The following is a 19,308-nucleotide window of genomic DNA, read 5'->3' as shown; positions in this document are numbered from 1 at the left end:
TCTTTGACTGATCTCTCGCTGTCTCCAGTGTCTCTCTGCTCCAGGCTGACTGACCTCCCCCTGCTTCATGAGCATGTCACGACAGTATCTGTCCTTGTACACTGTCTGCCATCCAGCCCCACTCCTGGTCTGTCCCCACATGCTCTCCTGTGTCAGGCCCCTGTTAAAGACCTGCCCCTTCCTCACCCACATCCATCAACCCGACACTTGACATGGCATTAACCTTCTTTACTCTCTTATATTTTCTATGGCTACTCTGACAATTTACCACAAACTGAGTGCCTTAAAATGACAAATTTATTTCTTTCCTTTGTGGCCATCACTGAAGCCCCAGTGGCCAAAATGAAATTTAACCCCATTGTGACATCTGATGGGAGCAGAAACCATAAAGGGTATTTCAGTGCATTTTCCCACATTTGCAGGAAGGTTATGTCTTCCCCTCTTTCCAAAATGCTGAGCCAGAAGTATAGTGTTCGAGCCATGCCCATCCGAAAGAATGATAAAGTAGAGGTTGTGTGAGGACGCTCCAAAGGTCAGCAGATTGGCAGAGTAGTCCAGGTTTACAGGAAGACATATGTCATGTGCACTGAGCGGGTACATATGGTGTGAGGTCAAATGGAGCAACTGTCCATGTGGGCGTTCACCCTAATAAGGTGGTGATCCCTAGCCCAAAACTGGACAAAGACCCCAAAAAGATCCTGGGATGTAAAGCCAAATCTCGTCAAGTAGGAAAGGGAAAGAGCAAATATAAGGAAGACACCATTGAGAAGATACAGGAATAAAGTAATCTTATATACAATTTCCAATAAAAACTGTTACAATGAAAAAGAAGCAGACAGATTTATCTCATGGCTCTGGAGACCCCAAGTCCAAGATGGGTCTCGTGGGCTAAAATGATGGTGTTGGCAGATCTCCTTCCCAGAAGTCCAGGGGAGAGCACTTCCTTGCCTTTTCCAGCTGTTAGAGGCCAACTGTGTTCCTTGGTTTATGCCCTTCCATCTTTGAAGCCAGTAATGGCCAGTAGAGTCTTTCTCACACTCTGTCACTGTGACTCTGTCTTGTTCTGCACAGGCTGCTGTAACAAAATACCCAGACCAAGTGGCTTAATGCAGACATTTGTGTCTCATAGTTCTGGAGGCTGGAAGCCCAAGGTCAGAGTGTCAGCATGGCTGGTTGTGATGAAGGCTCTCTCCCTAGCTTGCAGACAGCCGCCTTCTCATCGTGTCCTCACATGGTGGAGAGAGTGGGCTCTTGGCCGTCTTTTCTTGTAAGAGCATTTAGTCCATGCTGAAGAGCCTCACCCTTATGATGTCATCCAAACCTAAGTATCTTCTAGAAGACCTCCCTTCACCACACTGGAGGATGGTGATGGGGGAGGAGGAGCACAACACAGTTTTGTCCATAGGGGATACTGACTCTCCTTCCTCCCTCTTGCACAGGTAAGAACCCTGCGATCACACTGGGCCTGACCCCGGTGATCCAGGATAATCTCCCCATCTCAGATTCAGCTGATGAATAACTTGAATTTCATATGCAACCTCATTTCCCATTTGTCAGGTAGCAGAACATCTTTACAGGGCCCACACATCAGGATGTGCATATCTTTGGGGTGGGAGGGGACATTATTCTGCCTTCCACACCTTACCTCTAAGTTCTGAGTTTTGCAGTTGAATCCATTTTGACTCTTTTACTCAGCCAGGAATGAAAAAGTGAGTACCTAATACACAGGTCCTACTTACTCTTTAAATATTGCTCTTTATTATTCTCTAGCAGGTGTATGTCTGTTGATCTTTGCTCCTTAACTAGATGGCAAGCCCTTGAGGTCAGGGACTAATTCTTGGAGGCAGTGTAGTTCAGGGTAAAGAGCACTTAGGTAGTAGAATGCAAGAAGCCTGGAATAGAAGTTGGTGTGCCACTCAAAAAGCCTGTCACGGGAAAATAATCTTTCTGAGCCTCAGTTTCTTCACACGTGAGATGGGAATATTAATATTTTAAACTGTTGTTAGTGAAGATTAACTGAGCTAGTACAGGACAGAAGTGGCAGATGGGGTTCAGGGCTCAGGTGAGCATGGCAGCGGCATGTATGCTTGCTGTGCGTTCCATGCAGTGGCTAGTGCAGAGGCTAGCAGATCCATAGTCGGTGCCCCAGAATTGTCATTCCTGTGTTTCTGCTGCAAGTTCTTAGACTGTCCTCTTCGTGTCGAAGAGAGAAACATAAAACTTTAGGTGTAATTGGTGCACTTGTGGCTGACTCCTCTCTGCTGCTATGTGAGGATTTATATAGATTTATGTAGAAGGGGGATTTGCGGTGCCTTAGAGCTACCAGCTGTGTTTTTACAGCCTGTGAGCTACGGCTGGTTTTTTACCATATTACCAGGTACCTACACAGTAACCTCAATACTGCCTCTTGGCCTGCAGAGCCTTTAATATTTACCCTCTGGGACCCCTGGGCGGCTCAGCGGTTGAGTGCCTGCCTTCGGCTCAGGGCATGATCCCGGGGTCCTGGGATCGAGTCCCACATCAGGCTCCCCACAGCGAGCCTGCTTCTCCCTCTGCCTGTGTGTCTGCCTCTCTCTGGGTTTCTCCTGAATGAATAAATAAAATTTAAATAAATAAATAACATCTTAAAAAATTAGATTATTCTCTGGCTTTTTTTTTATTTTTAAATTTTTTTAAGGTATTTATTTATTTATTTATTTATTTATTTATGATAGTCACAGAGAGAGAGAGGCAGAGACACAGGCAGAGGGAGAAGCAGGCTCCATGCACTGGGAGCCCAATGTGGATTCGATCCCGGGTCTCCAGGATCGCGCCCTGGGCCAAAGGCAGGCGCCAAACCGCTGCGCCATCCAGGGATCCCTATTCTCTGGCTTTTTAGGAAAAAGTTTGCCAACCTCTGCATGAGGGTAGTGGTTCTAAAATGTCAGAGTGCCCAGAATCCCCTGGAGGTCTTATTAAAACACAGGGTGCTGAGCACCTCCATCTTTATAGAGTTTCTGGTTCAGTAGGTTCAGGAAATTCCCAAGTGACACTGCAGCTGCTGCTGGCCTGTGAGAATACTATTCCACACAGCACATGTGTACACACACACGTGTAACTTGAAACATTGGCTGAAGCCAAAAGGGTATCATGTGTGTCCCCACAGATACAAAACAATAGTTTTCTTACACAATAGCAAGTATATTACATTTGCTCTCATTTTTCAAAGAAGATGACAGTCCATCTAGGTGTGTTTTCTAGAACATCTTAATGCAGGTTTGCAGAAGCCGTCATTATAATGGTTTGTGGAGAGACGGTGTCTACAATAATTTTTTTCGCTTATAATAAGCTGCTATCTGATGTCTTAAAAACATACAGTTTATATTTGTTTTGAAACTTTTATTAGTCTAAAATATCCCAAGCTCTGTCTCAGCCCAAAGATACTCTCTCTCTCCCTGCGCCCCCGCCCTCCCAGAAGTCGAAGCTGACATTTTTTAGCTGTTTGACATATCAGTGGGTGGAAAAACTCATCTTTATCAAAAAGGAAGTAACGGAAGACTTTCATTTTCACTTCTCTAGAATTACTGTATCTTAAAGATTTGGTGCAGCTCTTCTCACTGAGAGAGGGATATCTTCTTTTCTCTGGAGCTGAATGTCCTAGAGTAATTGTCACATCCTTGAAATGAGAAGTATAAAGAAAGAAATGCTAATTTTCCTGTAAGCCCTTACCATCTTCCCCTTATGGAAGAAAATGAGAATTTAGTAATTTTGTGTGTTTTTCTCCCTTTATTTGCAATGCTAATTAGATATAGCTATTAAATTAATACAGAGAATACAGAGAATTTTTTATATTATAGATACATAATTAGGATAGAACAGTTTGAAAGAAATCTGTGCAGTAGCTTAGGAAGTGACATTCCATTGTGCATGAAGAAGGTACTATATCTGGCCTGATTTTCTATCTGTTACATGAGAAAAAGAACTAAATCAAATAATCCCCTGTGATTGGCATGAATAGGATGCAACTGGTATTCTACTACTTTGCTGGTACATTGAAAACCAGGACATGGAATTTTTAAAAAGTGGTTTGATGGTTCATGTCAAGAGAAATAAAATTCTTTATGTGGGAAGATGCACAAAGATGCTCATTGCATTGTCCCAGTGCTTCCTCACAGAGAAAACTTGAAAGCCTCCTATAACTAAATTAGGATATACTACTTGATGGAATTATGGTTATGTAGCAACATGAAACAAAAATGCTTATGATGACATTTTCAGACTAAAAACTCAAGATACAAAATATATATTGCTGTGTCTGTGATCAAAAGAAGTAGATCATGATAAATGATAAAAGAAAGTGCTTCTGTATTGATGTTCATAATGTGAGACTGGAGGCATAATAACAGTAATAAAAATCTGACACCTATGAAGTACTTCTTGTACGGCAAGCACTGTGCTAGATAACTAGTTTACATAAGTATAATCCTCACAATAACTCTGTGGGTTAGGTACTATCAGCACCTCCATTCACAGATGAGGTCAGTGAGGCACAGAGAGGTCATTGCCCAGGGTTGTCGAGCTAGGAACTAGAGATTCACAGCCAGACTTGCCTTTCTATCTCTGCTTTTGTCCATGGCAGCACAATTCCTAGTGCACAAGGCACCGGGTGTGAATGAGGGTCCACACAGCAAAGAAGGACCAAGCAGTAAGGCTGTGGGGCTGTCCTGGATATCACCTAGCTGAGCCATGGTGATCCTTTTTGGAAAAAGTCCAGGTGGTTTTGATTGATCACAACTTCAGTATGAACCAGTATGTGAGAAGCTCAAAGGTGAATCAGGTGACTTAGGGGAAGTATGTTTTTTTAAGAAAAAAAAAAAAAAAAGGTGGTTACCCCACTATTGAGTTATAAGCAACATTTAAAAAAAATTTTTTTTGATTTATTCATGTGAGACACACAGAGAGAGGCAGAGATGTAGAGAAGCAGGCTCCCTGCAGGGAGCCTGATGCGGGACTCTATCCCAGGACCCTGGGATCATGACCTGAGCTGAAGGCAGACGCTCAACCATTGAGCCATCCAGATGCTCCATAAGAGCAACATTTTAAGAGGGACCTCAAAATCTTAGAGCTAAAAACCTCATTGTAGGAGGACATTGGAAAGACCCAGGACTTCTTAGCTAGGGAGGGCATATCTAAAGGCATTCTCTAGGATGAGGAAGTGAGGCATACCATCTGTTCCTCTCTGGAGGGTAGTTTGATGGGAGCAGGCTTTGACTCAAACATGAGAGAGAAGTGAGCTGGCCTTTGGAAGGGTTTCAGTAGAGGTGTGGTGCCCCCTTCTCTACAGAAGTTGTAGGGTGTGGTGGGGTCATGGACTCTGAGACCTTGAGATGTCTTCCACTTACAAGCCTCTGAGATGCTTGTGGTCTCCTTCCTGCTGGTTAAGAATAATAATTGGAATTTAGATGAGTAACTTGTGGAATCCTGTCAGCAGTGATCAACATATTAATTGTGAAAGGGTAGCTAATTGGAAGGAACACTCAAATTTGTGACATAGAGTCCCAGGTATTAACATGAATTGTACTTAGGGTCGTCATATTTATTGGGTGGGGAACTTTTAAGCTCATCTAGGCTAGGGTTTTTTCACCTGGTATGTAGAGTCTGCAGACAGGCTTAAGGGGTCTGTGCATCCCAAAAATTGTATAGGAAATTATGTAAAGGTACTTTTTCCTGGAGAGGTAATCTGAAACATTCTTCTGATTTTTATTGGTGCTGTGATAAAGAAAAAAAATTAAAGAACCAGTGATCTAGCTAAACCCCCCATGTTTTACAGATGTGATACCATCAGAGTTGACTCTGCCTTATTTACTGTAAAACATTGACTACATTATTCAAAGAGTATCCGAACCTCCTTCCTCATCTATAAAATTTCCCAGAGTTGTAGAGGTGAAAGGTTGTGTGTGCGTGTACGTGTGTGTATGCATATGGTGGTATATGTGTATGTCTCTAAAATCTTTCCTGCCTGACTAGCAGCTGTTACATGAGGCTTGGAGACCAGTGATTTTTTGAGGCTGCTTGTCCCGGGGCATGAAGACTCCCATGGTCTTTTCTCTTGGTCCGCTGTGCTCTCAAAGAAGTGGGGCAGGGGGAAGTCTGGTGAGCATCTGTAAGTAATGGAAATTTTATCCTTAGGGAGGAGGAGGCAAAAATAAAGGGGAGAAAGACTGAAGGCAAGTGGCAGTGACAATGCAGTCTCTGGTGCGGTCGGGCAAGCTCCTGCGCCAACAGAGGGCATCTGTGTAGTTGGACATTAAGTTTCTACGAGCCAATAGTCCGCAGTTAGCACATGTTGATTTACTGCCCCACTTTCCATGCTTTTAACCTGGGGATTCCAGGCTAAAGGAGAGCCTTGCCAGCCCTTCAGCTGGAGCCTCTGCCTCCTTCTCCGATTCGGCCATAGAGCAGCCCTAGGATGGGAAGTAGCTCTTTGGTTAAGGAGAATCTGGGCTGAGTCAAGCTGCTGGCTGCTCAGCTTGAATCTCCTGGACCAGATTCTGAAGGACGAAAGTCCTATAAGCTTTACCTCCTCCGAGAAGCCTTTTCCATCACCAGCCCCAGAAAATGTACTCTCTTCCTCCTATCAAGCTTCAGTTCTGCCTCCCGTAACGTGTATCGTGGAGCACTGTTCGTGCACATTTATTGTTCTTGCTCAATTGTGCACTCGCAGTTACCAGGCTTTATCATCTTTGTCCCCTCCAAATCTGGCTTCCTTAAATGGAAGTCTTATCATGTCACTCTGTGGCCTTTTAGGGGCCCTCTGTCACCTGGGATTGCAGTCCTTCATCTGGCTCCCACTGGCTGCTCCCCATGCTCTGGCCACACCTGGTCTACCCCTGCCTCCCCACCCCTGAGTCCCCAGTGTCATTTTCTTTGCAGCTGTCATCTCTGCACCGAATTGACTGGCATATGACTTTTTCTCACACAGAAGCTTTGCTGCTTGAGGCGGGGGCTCTGCTTCATGAATTCTTGTGTTCATTAGTGCTTGTTGTGGAAAAGGCTCTCAACGTGGTTAGATTTTTACCCTTTGGTAGCCAGGAATAATGTTCTTGCCTGATAGTGGGTATTCGGGAAATAGAGAATGAGTACACACAAGTGAATGTTGATAGGTTTTCTGTACTCTGAGCCTATAATCTAAAGTGACAAAAAGGACAGCATAAAAAAAGACCTCATCTAGTAGTCTCTGATCTTCACTCCCTCCTTTTCCTCCCGAACGTACTTTTGTGAGCCAGGGGGTGGGGTGGGGGTGGGGGGGGCATATATGGAGGCAATGGGCCTGTGTGGAGTTCATCACACAGACTTCCAGCTGTCACTGTGTTGTTAGTAATAGAGGGCAGGATCAAAGAGAATGAGGTGATCTCAGACAAAAGTGTTCATGTTTCAGTAGCCAGCCCACACCTTGACCTTAATTAATAACTTCATTGCTAGCTTCCTGTGCTAGATATCACCAGATGGGATACATCCATGAGCATCTCCACAAGGATGGGTGGTTTCCTGGACGCCAGGGTGGCTCAGTGGTAGAGCATCTGCCTTTGGATCAGGGAGTGATCCCAGGGTCCCGGGATCGAGTCCCACATTGGGCTCCCCGCAGGGAGCCTGCTTCTCCCTCTGCCTGTGTCTCTGCCTCTCAATGTGTGTCTCTCATGAATAAATTAATAAAATCTTCAAAAAAGAAAAAAAAAAAAAAACCTGGTGGTTTCCATGAGGTCAAAGGGGATGCCCCAGGAAAGGGTTAAAGGACTGACTTTTGAAAATAGGAAAGAGCCCCGTATGTTGGAGAAACTCCCAAGGGAGAGACCATGCTTCCTCTTGTCCTGAGTGTGAGCCCAGGGATTATAAAATAGGTTTCTCATCAAACCCATTTCGATTTGTAGGTGCCTGTGTCTTTTCAGAGATGATGCAGGTAAGTACTCAGGTTCCAAAGGCTGTCTCTATCATGTCACCTTGCCCAGGAGAGGCTTCGGTGGAGAAAGACAGATTGTAATATCCTCAGCAGGCACAGAGAGCCAAAATTATCCAGCCAGAATAGCTGACACTTCAATTTATTTTTATTTATCCTTTATGTTGTTTTCTGATTATAAAGATGATATGAGCTTATTTTAGAAAATTCAGAAAAGCAGTAGCACAAAGTCATGGCTGCAGGCGGGTCCCACTCCCTGTGGGACAGGTGTGTTCCTGGCCTGCAGCCCTGCGGGATAGTGGTCAAGGCCTGGCCAGTCAGAGCTGTGCCCCCCGGGCTAGCTGCTCCTGCACCAGAAGGATGCCCACTGGGAGAGGATACAGGGCTGCATAGACGCGGGCTGGTACCTGGCATACACCAGCTACGCTGTTGGAGTGCTTGCTATTTTTACCACCACTTAGCATTTTGATGGATTTTCCTCAGCCTCTTCTCTACATTTTAACTTCTTATAAAGTTGAGACTAAATATGTGGTTTTGTATCCTGCCTTTTTTCCCCCTGAAACTTGAGTTCTGTCCTGAACGTATTCCTACTCCATGATTTCAAAAGTCTGCTGAATATTCCATTTTGTAGAGATAGATATTCACCCATTTCCACACTGTTGGCACTTGATACACTCAGTTTTCACTCTTCACAAATTATTTTGCACACACATCTCTGATCACCTAGATTATATCCTTAGAATGCATTTCCAGAAGTAGGATTATTGGATGGCAAAAATGTTTTAGATGTTTGATACAGATTAGCAGATGGTGAACTGAAAGGTTTTCATCTGGGATGATTCTGGAAATAAAGCTCTAAAAATGGTTTTCTCCCACGGGACAGAAGATCACAGGGCACAGATCCTATTGGAAACAGGGATTAGCTTTGACTTGAAGCGTTGTTCTCCCAGGAGCCCCTGCTCTCCAGTTTAGATGCAAAACCAGGTGATGTATAGGGCCGCCAGTGTGAGTGGAGATGGTCTCCTTGATGTTCACTTGTGCAGATTATCCTGACATTAGACTTGTGGCACACAGTCAAATAGTAATCACCATGCTATCTCAGGGGTATCTTTGTAAAGCCTCTACTGTAGAGAACATCCGTCTCTTCTTAAACGCACTCTTGGCAGAGCTGTCTGTGTGGGTGGTTGGTATGTGTGGTGTCAGCAGAGCTTTGCCTCAGCCGACCCCTGAGAGGCCGGTGGTCCAGCCAGGAGCAGGTGCTTAGACAGTCCTAGTCAAGGTGACCTACCTACTCCCATCTCTCCGGTTGTAGCCTGTGGTGTGTGGGTCACCAGTGCACATGTTTGGCTGGGAGACTGGATAATTACGTTAGCCCAGAGCGCAGAGTAGTGGCTGTGTGAAGAATGTTGGAGGGCTGGGTGTCAGGAGACCAGAGTTCTCATTCCAGCTCTGCTGCAAACCTGCCATATGAACTTGAGCATGTCGGCACCCTCTCTGAGCTTTGGTTTCCTGTCTGTAAAGAGAGGAATCTGGATCATTTCCCATTGCAACTGAAAAGACCCAGCGGTGGGTATGGATGGCTGTGAGGAGGATGGCCCATGGGGCCCGTGCTGCCCTGTGATGGTTTAGAGAGCTGCATGTAGGCAGGGGCTTTTCACCCATGAAAGCATTCACAGCCTCTGACCACATGGGGCTCCACGCTGCTTCCTGTTCCTTCTCTGGAAATTCCAACCTGATCTTGGAGCCCCATTTCACATGTCCCCTTCTTGGCATCTCTGAATCCTCAGCACCTGGCACATTGTAGGCCATCAGTGGCGTGGGTTAGTGTGTCTTTCCCTAGATGTCAGTGACCATGAGCACACTAGTCTGTGTCCCACCCCAGCATGTGGTCCTCCCCTTTGCAGAGTTGGAAGTGATGAATGAAATATCTGAGGTGGAAGTGAAGCTTGCTTGAAGATGAATTGGCTGTGGGACCACTTTTGGCAGGTGCTGCGTCCATGGCTCGCTTCTTCCCTGTGTGGGAGTAAAGGGTCTGTCCTTTGTCCTTCCTGGGTCCAACTGTGTTTGCTTGAACTATACTCACTGGGCCTTCTCCTTGATAGCAAGTTTAAATAAATAAATAAATAAATAAATAACTGAATCAAGCAAACTAAAGAGTACATGATAAAACCAGTTCTTCTAAATTCAGAATTTAGCCAGCTTTCTGGCTTCCTAATGGATTTGTCAGTGCGAATCTCTCTTTGCATTCCTCCGATTGGATTGGTGGGAAGTGTGACTTCGGGCGGTGAGGTGTGGGAAGTGGAAGGTCTGCAGGGTTAGAACTGAACAGAAACAGGGTCTTTCTTGTCCTACCGTGGTCTCAGGGACTTGGATTCTCATTTTCCTAAATCCTTCCCACATCAGAGACTTTTGGATCTGAATCATTAATGAGAACCCAAGTTTAAGATATATTTGAACAACGGGGGAGGCAAGAGAGCTCTTTTTAGAAAAACAGCTTTCAACAATTTTGTAAATAAAAGCTGATAGACCAGTTTGGGTTCTTTCCAGAAGATTTATTCCCAAGCTATTTATTTCAGGTTCCTATTTTAAGTTTGTTTCTGGCAAAAGAAAAAAATAAAGGCACTCAATTACTTTCTGTTCTCTAGTAGGAAAATCTCAAACCTTGGGCAATCTGGAGCAGTGGGTCAATCAGTGAATGTATAAGTTATGGAAGGTTTACTGTTCTTACAGTGGACACCATGCTGGGTGTTTCAGGAAGATACGGAGAGTTACAGCACTGTGGTCTTTATCAAGAAGCTAACAGATTTGTTTGCAGGAAGAAACCCTGACTAGATCAGCATGAAGAGGTTTCCACTGACCCAAGTTGAAACAGCCTGAGCATCAGAAAGTAAAGACTGCAGTGGACCAGGACATTTTAAATATAAATATAAGAGGTCATGGAGTTGATGATGAGCCCAAAACGTTGTCGATCATGACTGGGGTGTAGGAATCAACACGTTATTTCAATGATTTGTATGGAAAAGAATTTTTAAAACCATAACCTATAGCAGCAGGTAGTCTGTTGAAAAGCCCAGGAGGAGGGATGATGGGAAGTTTGTTCCTACTTGATGCTGGAGTGTGGAGTCTTGCTGTTTCTCCTCTGGGTCAGGTTCGCTGACTACCACTGAAGACAAGACAGGTTCCTCTTTCCCAAGGTGACCACCGGCTAGGAGGCAGCCTGCAGAGTGAACAGAGGGTGGATTTGACCCCTGCCCCATGTCTTACCACCTGTGTGATCTTGAGCAAATCCTGTAACCACTCTGAATTCCACTGAATTTATTCAGAAGACAATAGGGATGATAATATTAAGACCTCATGATGTTACCAAGTTAAGTTTGAATAAAGGCTTACAGGCCACCTGACAGGCATTAACTGAAAGGGAATTCCCTCCTGCTACCCTTCAGGTGATGGTACGTGCACTTTTTGGGGGGGAGGGGGAAGCACCATGTGACTCCCAAGGCGACTTAGGCCTCTGCATTCCTATTTCTCTCACCCGGTGGTGTGAACTCAGCACCAGATGTCTGCTGTGACTGTCACTCCCAGAGCCACACCAGAATTACCCACATCTTAACCACCAGCTTTGAAATAGTTATAAAAGAGCATGTAGTTGGAGAGGGACTGCCCTTCACTGTTAACCCTGTGTGCTAGAATTCTAGCTGGCGTGAACTAGGAGGCATACCTGACCCAGCTCTGAAATGGAGTTTTAGAAATCTAAAACTTGTGCACCTGGTTTTGGCGAGGTGAGCTGTTTTTGTTAGTGGGACAAACACCAGTACAGAGCAGAACAGTGGGCCTTGGGGTGAGATGCACATGCTGGCCTGTGTCCCAGGACAAGTTTTCTGGTCTCTTTGAGCCCTGATTTCTTTTCACCACGATGAGAAATAATGTGTGTATCTTGTAAAGTTGGTGTGAGGTGTAGAAAAAGCCTATGTCCATGCTTCATAGAAATGACATCCATGCTGCTGTTAACTCCCATCTGTGCTGTTGTTTAATTCTTACCATAACCTTGTGAGTAGCTCACGGCGGGTCTCTGACTTCCACGTGGCTCAGACATTTGGTCATTTACTCACCAAAGTCACATACTTCCTGGAAAGCATAGACTAGAGCTTTTCCCATTCTGGCACGCATCCTTCAGGGCCTGTGTGTGTATCTGTCTTGTTTGCAGAGCAGGGTCTCGGAAATTCATTTAATTTAGCCACAGCTCTCAGGTCCTTTTCTGAAATGTCAAAGGAAAAAAAAACAAGGAAAAGGGCTCGGACAGTGAAATTAATTTTCTCTTGTGTTTGTCAGACCCATGTGGGCATCCCCTCAGGCCACCCCCGGAGGTCTAGGCCAGAGTACCTCCCTGGTGAGACAGGCTGCCACACCATTCACAGATTGGAGGGATCTGGCTCAGGGTCACGGGGTGCCCATCACAAACACATGTTCCCCTTGTTTGCCTGGGTTATCGGGCCCAGGAACTGGATTGGCTGACAGTGGTTTTTTTTGTTTGTTTGTTTGTTTTTTGACAGTGGTTTTATTTACCTAAGTAGGAATTTGGTGGTGTTCGCATGCAAGTTGACATAGCACATCTCTGTGCTCTGTTGTGCCTGCAAAGTAGTTGTGTTACGTTTCTAGTTGAAATGAGGAAAACGTGGAAATCAGGTGCCTGATGCAAACTAGAGTTGTTTTATCACAGACTGGCTGGATTCATTTAAAAATGTCGGGATCCCTGGGTGGCGCAGCAGTTTGGCGCCTGCCTTTGGCCCAGGGCTGGATCCTGGAGACCCGGGATCGAGTCCCGCGTCGGCCTCCTGGTGCATGGAGCCTGCTTCTCCCTCTGCCTGTGTCTTTGCCTCTCTCTCTCTCTGTGACTATCATAAATAAAAAATTTTTAAAAAAATTAAAAAAAAAAAGATTATCAAATCTTTAAAAAAAAAAAAAAAAGTCTGACCCAGAAGAGAGGGGATTATAGTTAACCACATTAATTTACTAGAATTACCAGTGTTCCCCCACCCCACCCCGGGTTTCTGAATCGGAGATCTGAGGCAGGATGGTGGCTTCCACAGCCTGGTGAGATCCATGTATGATTTGATGTCCATCAGGGGTTGGGAACCACTAAGCTGGAGACCCAGAATCCAGGTTTTCATGCGTTAAAGGTGCTGTTTTAAGGCATAGTGATAGTAAAATGCCCTCAGAGAGATGACAAGGGTTCACTTTTTGTTGTTATTTAGACAACATGTATCTTGTATTTTAGGTGCAAAGACAAGTAAAACTTAGTCCCTGTCCTCTAAACACTTCTAACATCGAGAAATACATTACCAGACAATTTCAATGTCCATGCTAAGAGCAAAGACAGGAAAGTGCCAAAGCCAGATACCAGGGGCATAGGGCAGAGTCATGGAAGGCTTCCTGGAGGAAGGAAACATCTGTGGGATGTACAGGAGTCCGGGATGGCAGGGAACCTGAGCAGAGGATGTGTCTGAGCACAGCTCAGAGCCACTCAAGTGACCTTCGTGGCCCTAGCCTGTGCTCCGAGGTCCACAGCTCTTTGTGGAAAGGAGAGCTGTGACATGTGGCTCCAGGTTAGGGCTGTGAACCTCACTAGGGAGGAGCAGGCTCCTCTTGCTGAGTTTCTAGGAGAAGGCTGTCTGTTGGCTGGACTGGTGACTCCTGGCATCACGTAGGCTGCAGAGGAGTCCTAGTGGATGTGGAAGGCATTGGGGGAGGTACCCGTGGAGCCTCATCTGATGCACTGGAGGCCATGGGGCTTGTGCGAGGCTCTTTCCATCCCGGTTGTCATGCTTGTTCTTTGGGGTCCATTGCCAATGCAACGGGACGTTTTCAGGATTGCACAATGATTTCTGTTCCTGGTGCAACTGGACTTTTTTCAGATTTTTATTCTGGTAACATGTTCGGTTTTACTCACAACCAGGAGTGGGTAAGGATGGGGGGATGGAGAGGTTGCTATATTAACAGTGCATCTCACATTGCTGTTGCAGCTCACGTGGAAAATGAAGAGCAGTACACCCAGGCTCTGGAGAAGTTTGGTGGCAACTGTGTGTGCAGAGATGACCCGGATTTAGGAAGTGCATTCCTGAAGTTCTCAGTGTTTACCAAGGAGCTGACAGCACTTTTCAAAAACCTGGTGAGTGTCATTGCGCACATGCAGCTGTTGGGTTGCGTGTGAAGTGCTTGCAGTTCCTTTAGCTAGAAAGGTAGCTCAGTAGAGGATAGAGAGGGTGTGTCTGGATAAACTGCGAATAAATTTCAAAGCTTATGCGGTACCTAAAGGAATTATATTTTCTATAACCATTAGGTCACTTTGGAATAAATTTTAGAATTATGATTTTTTACGGTAACATGGCTTTTTAAATTCAAGTCAACATTTTAAATGTGCACAGCTGTGAGACAAAGCAAATAAATGCATTCATCTTCTTAAGGGCCTCTGACTTCAATTTTTAAGTTTCTAAACTATGTAGAATCATCTGTTTCTGGTAATTATGGTAGGCAGTTAAACTTACAATATTTAATAAATATGTTCCAGGCCTGTCTTACACACCAAGGTAACCTATAATCAAAGCACAGAAATTGCCATGAATATTTAAAGGCCTTTTATGCTCCCAAAGGCAGAGCCTAAAAAAAGTCACTCTTTAAGCAAGTGGGAACACGGAGCTGGTACTTCTTGCCTGCGGTAGGTGCTGGGTAACGTGGGTGAATGGGCTTCTTTCTTGAGCTTGGCAGCTCTGTGCCTTCCTCATTGTGGGAACAGAATTCTGAACAAGTGGGCAGCCTGAGAGGGTGTTCATGACCCTGCTGTGCCTGGCTTCTTCCACAAGGGCCATGTACACTGGGATGGCCCCAGCGTCCCTTTCCTGTTTTTCTCTCCCAGCTTCTAAAGGTCATGGGTGACCAGAGCAGGTTAAGGTCGCAAACAGCAGCGCCATTCTCATTTCTCCTGTCAGCAAGCAAATAACAAGTGAAAAAGTAGCTCATCGTTCTTCAAATGGTGGTGATGGCGGGTTTGTATGTCTGGCCTTGGCGGGGCAGAAAGAAGGGAACATTGTGTATAAGTTAATAACGGGGAAGGGAAAGAACCAGATCCTTAAGGCTCTGGGTCTCTCTCCCTGTCTCCACTCATAAAAGATTTCAGTTGCTATTATTGTGCTGAAGTTTTTTACTCAGGCTCATTTGCAGTCTCTTGGGGCTTTTATAAAGTTTGTCACCCATTTTTTCCTGCTCCGAACAGGCTGGCAGTGAGTGCCGTGACTGGGGAGCCCTAACCGCCCCCCCCTTCCCCGTCACCCTGCTCCCTGGACTCTGGCAGACACACTTAGTAGGTTCTCACCACTGAGTCGGATTAGAATATTTTGTTTGAACTGGAAAAACTGAATGACCCCAGGGAAGACCTGTGGGGATCTTCTTGGGACCTTGTCAGTGTGCAGCCCACTCTTCCAGGCCCTCCATGGGTCAGCCCCTTCCGGGCTTTGGGCTCTTGTCTCCTAAGTATGAATGAGCAGCCTCCAGGGTGAAAGAGACCAAAATCAGCAGAGGGAAGGACTCAGAGGCACAGAACAGAAGAAAACTTGAAGGAATCTACATGTAATTCTTCAGAGAGATCGGAGTAGACATTGTATCGGAGGAAAGGAGTAGGGATGCAGTTTAGGGTTAAAGAAATAGGAGAGGCAATTAATGTAATAAGACAATATCAAAGCAAAATCCAGTGACGAGATTGGAATAGAAATTCCTCAGAAAATAGGTCAAAAACAAAGCAAAACAAGAGTGGAAAATAGATAAAATGGATGAGGATTAATCCTCAAGTCCCATCATTCGGTGGACAGGTGCTTCAGAGGGAGCAGAGGCCAGGAGGGTGTTGTGAGTTCAGGACGGTCCCTGACACCAGCCACTCGTGTCTCCCAAGTGAAGGCTGGTCAGAGCCCAGAGCAGGGAGAGGAAAGGCCCCAGGCATCTCCATGTGAAATCGCGAACAGTCTTTGCCCTTTCAGAAAGCACAGGGCAGACTGAGAATTGGCTGTACTGGACATCTCAGCAATAACCCTGGAAACTTGAAGGCATGAAGCCAGGCCCCTGAAATCCTGAGGAACAGAATTCCAACCTGGAATTCTAACCAGCCAAGCCTGAGAGTAGAATTAGAGAGATTTTCAGACATTCAAGGCTCAAAAAGTTTAGCTCCCATGCATCATTTCTCTGAAACTCCTAAAGGATGTGCTTGAGCAAGATGAAGAGGGAAGCCAAGAACAAGCAAGACGTGTGAGTCATCTGAATGCGTGAGTCAGTCCTGAAACAGGATGCAGCAGGAGGGATCCCGGGAGGGTGGCAAAGGGAATAGCAGGCAGGGCCCCAGGCAGGGGCCTCCCCGCCGCCCGCCACCCACAGGCAGCTACTCTTATCTTCAACTCCTCCCCAGATCTAGCTTTTCTCAGCTCTGAAATGGAGGTAATAGTGCCACACCTGGTTGTGTGTATAGACTGGAGCCCACTGTTGTACACATCTGAATTTACTTAATCTCTACAATCACCCCCGGAGGGAGTCTGCATTCTCCTTGCTTCATAGATTATATAATTGAGGAGGCTCTGGGGTTTTTAAAGAGCTTGCCCTTGGGACATGGGCCCATGTGCCTGCATGTGTAGAAAGGCCCCCTCTAGTACTCCACACAGTGGATCCCCAGTAAGCCAGCTTGTACCTGGTTATCAGCAGGAGCAACTAAACAGTTAAACAGAACCCCCCCTTCTTTTCTTGATTTTCTGCACAACTGAAGTCAGGGCGGGTCTGGACCTTGTGACTGCTGCTTTGCCTACCACCCCATGGCATTGCCACTTTGAGCACTTCGGGAATCCCACCAAGGCCCAGTAGCTACCTGCCTTGCCGCGGTGAGTGAGCCATCGGTGGCCATCGTTGCTGAGCACCCGTAGTGCACTAGGCCCCGGGTGAGGCGTGAGGGGACACTTTTTCAGTCCTCCTGACCACTATGCAGGACATCTCAAGTTACCTTCATCTGATGGGGGCACATACTTGATAAGTGATTCACCAGGTCCGTACTGAGTGAGCAACAGAGTTGTGATTCAAATCCAGCTCTCAGAACTCTGGATCCATACTGTGTCCACTGTAGCATTTAAAGAAATTAAGGTTTCTCTTCTGGAAGGAGAAAGGCTGAACAGGAGAGATGGCAACGTGGGGAAAGCGTAAAAAGAAACACAGGCCACGCTGAGCTGCAGTGACCACGAGGCAGCAGCGGGGCCTCGGTTTCCCTCATGGTGGGAAAACCAGGCCTGCTCAGCAAGAGGAAAGCAGCAGGTGGGGGATGGGGGGTTCTTTGAAAATTGCAACCCAGCACATGGGTGACATCCTGGTGTCACGACAAGACATTGACTGAAATCCTGGCAGTAGTAGCTTTGAGTCTGTGGGCCTTCCTTTGGTTTCAGCTTTTGCTTTATGGAGTTAGGGCTGTTGACCCTGCCTCTGGCAAAGATCAGAGTGAGGGGGAAAATCTCTTTTTTGTGCCAAAATTAGATTTACCAGGCCTACTTTTCTGGGCCAGTGTTGGTGGCACAGCTGCCCAGCCACCAGACCACCGAGTAGCCGCCTCTAAGGAGCTGTTGCTGAGAGTGAGCTGATTACAGGAGAATTCTCCTTTTTTGGTATTTTGTATACCATTCTTAGTCCTATTTTTGGTCACATCTATCCTATCTCTTATTTTTAAAGCCTTGCTTTTACTTTCTCTCAGGCACTTCAAAACATTTCCGTTTTGGGTGGCTAAGATTGTCAATTCTCCCCTTGTCCAGAAAGAAGAATTACCACCTACCTGCTTTGTGGCGTGAGTGGATGTTTAGAAAGCCTTTGGAACATCTCCAGAGAAAGGCCAACTTAATATAAAGTGAGATTTTGTTACTAATGGGTGAGATTCTCACCTTCAGAGAGCCTATGAATTTTCTCTGCAGTTATGCAGGATAAAGGGAAAAACAAGACATCTCCAGAAATGTAACATGTGTGAAATTAAACTGGTTATAAAGTCAGCCCAGTTTCTTAAGTTCTTTTCCTCTTACCAGATGGATGTGAGAATCCTGGAAAGATTTTCCAGGGACCACTTCTGTGCTAAGAGGTAGCTTTTTAACAAATGGCTGCATTAGAGGACATATTGCTGAAAGGTCACTCCCAGATACACAGCCCTGTGTCTCTGGTTCCGGAGAATTGGAGGTGATATTTGTGCTCCCTGTCTGCAGGGCTGCCCCAAGTGGAAGCAGGGCCCACAGATGCCCAGGAAAGGATGGAGTTCCGATGTGAGATCTGGGGGTGGCCCTGCGGCTGAGGAAATCTCACTTCACTTGCATCGAAAGAGGAATTTGAAAGTTCTACCAACCATCATGCACTTGAGTCATGAATTTATTTTACACAAATGATTGGCGATACAAGATATTCTAGCAGCAGAGTAAAGCACTGGTGAGGTTCTGTTGTGGGTATGTGGTAGCCTGTGGCCTCGTTCATGTGAGGTGGGCAGAGCCTGGAGGAAAGGTGTCCCATCCTGCTGTGTGGGTAGTAGCCCAGCCAGGTTCTTCTGTCATATCCTCCATGTTCCGGTCACTGTGAGCTCATTTTGTAGATAAACAGAGAATATCTCATTGCTTAAAGTATGGAGAGCTTCCTGCCAGGGGTCTTCACCCTCAAACTTTACTCTCTCTCTCTCTCTTTAAGATTTTTAAATTTATTCATTTGAGTGAGAGAGAACATGAACAGGGGGAAAGGGAGAAACAAACTCCCCACTAAGCAAGGAGCTTACCAGGGCTTTATCCCAGGACCCTGAGATCATGCCCTGAGCTGAAGGCAGACTCTTAACAAGTAGGCACCCACATGCCCCACATACTTCTTCTCGTTCAACTTCATTTATTGAAAATGATTATATATTAAAATGTCTTAAACTCAGGGGGACCAAAATTTCCTCTTTTTGGGAGGAAGACTTACCGTTTTTCTGGGTGTAAATGAACTACACTGAAATTGAAGGAACCCCTCCCCCACTGTATCATATCTCCTTTGGTATATGGGGATTTCTGCCCTGAGATTGATGCCAGACCACCTACTTTCCATTTCCAACACTTTAGTATCCTGACGCTCTTTGCCCTGCTGATCACTGGTTTCTGACTGCTGTGGTATCTGCCCCCACTGTTTCTTGTTCCACAGTGCTGGGAGCTGACACTCAGGATGACTTGGCTCCTAGGCTTGTATGCACAGTAAAAATCTCTAAGCTTTGAGTATGAAGGGCTGGAGAGCTAGAGCTGTAGGGCGATGGAGTCTGTGGGCAGGCCTACTGACTGTTACTTTGGATGCCTAGAAACCTTGGCACT

At 45.8% G+C, this 19,308-nt stretch overlaps 1 protein-coding gene, 1 long non-coding RNA gene and 1 pseudogene across 9 annotated transcripts in view; all 3 read left to right on the top strand.

Annotated features, from left to right (window-relative positions):
• Nucleotides 1–19,308, top strand: part of ASAP2 (ArfGAP with SH3 domain, ankyrin repeat and PH domain 2) — a 173,475-nt gene that overhangs the window by 67,613 nt on the left and 86,554 nt on the right. For all 8 annotated transcript variants that reach the window (XM_077844175.1, XM_077844174.1, XM_077844170.1 and 5 more), the window contains exon 3: nucleotides 13,954–14,099. In XM_077844175.1, coding sequence (XP_077700301.1) covers nucleotides 13,954–14,099 — 146 coding nt within the window. The remainder of the gene's footprint in view (nucleotides 1–13,953; nucleotides 14,100–19,308) is intronic.
• On the top strand, nucleotides 343–782 carry LOC144324724 (large ribosomal subunit protein uL24 pseudogene; annotated as a pseudogene).
• LOC144281288 (uncharacterized) lies at nucleotides 14,119–17,954 on the top strand. Its single transcript, XR_013349826.1, has 3 exons — nucleotides 14,119–16,239; nucleotides 16,731–16,842; nucleotides 17,755–17,954. It is a non-coding gene; the product is annotated as an uncharacterized LOC144281288 (long non-coding RNA).

Source organism: Canis aureus, chromosome 12, assembly GCF_053574225.1.
Source record: "Canis aureus isolate CA01 chromosome 12, VMU_Caureus_v.1.0, whole genome shotgun sequence".
In the NCBI taxonomy this organism is placed as follows: Eukaryota; Metazoa; Chordata; class Mammalia; order Carnivora; family Canidae; genus Canis; species Canis aureus.
This window is presented reverse-complemented; position numbering and strand designations above follow the sequence as displayed.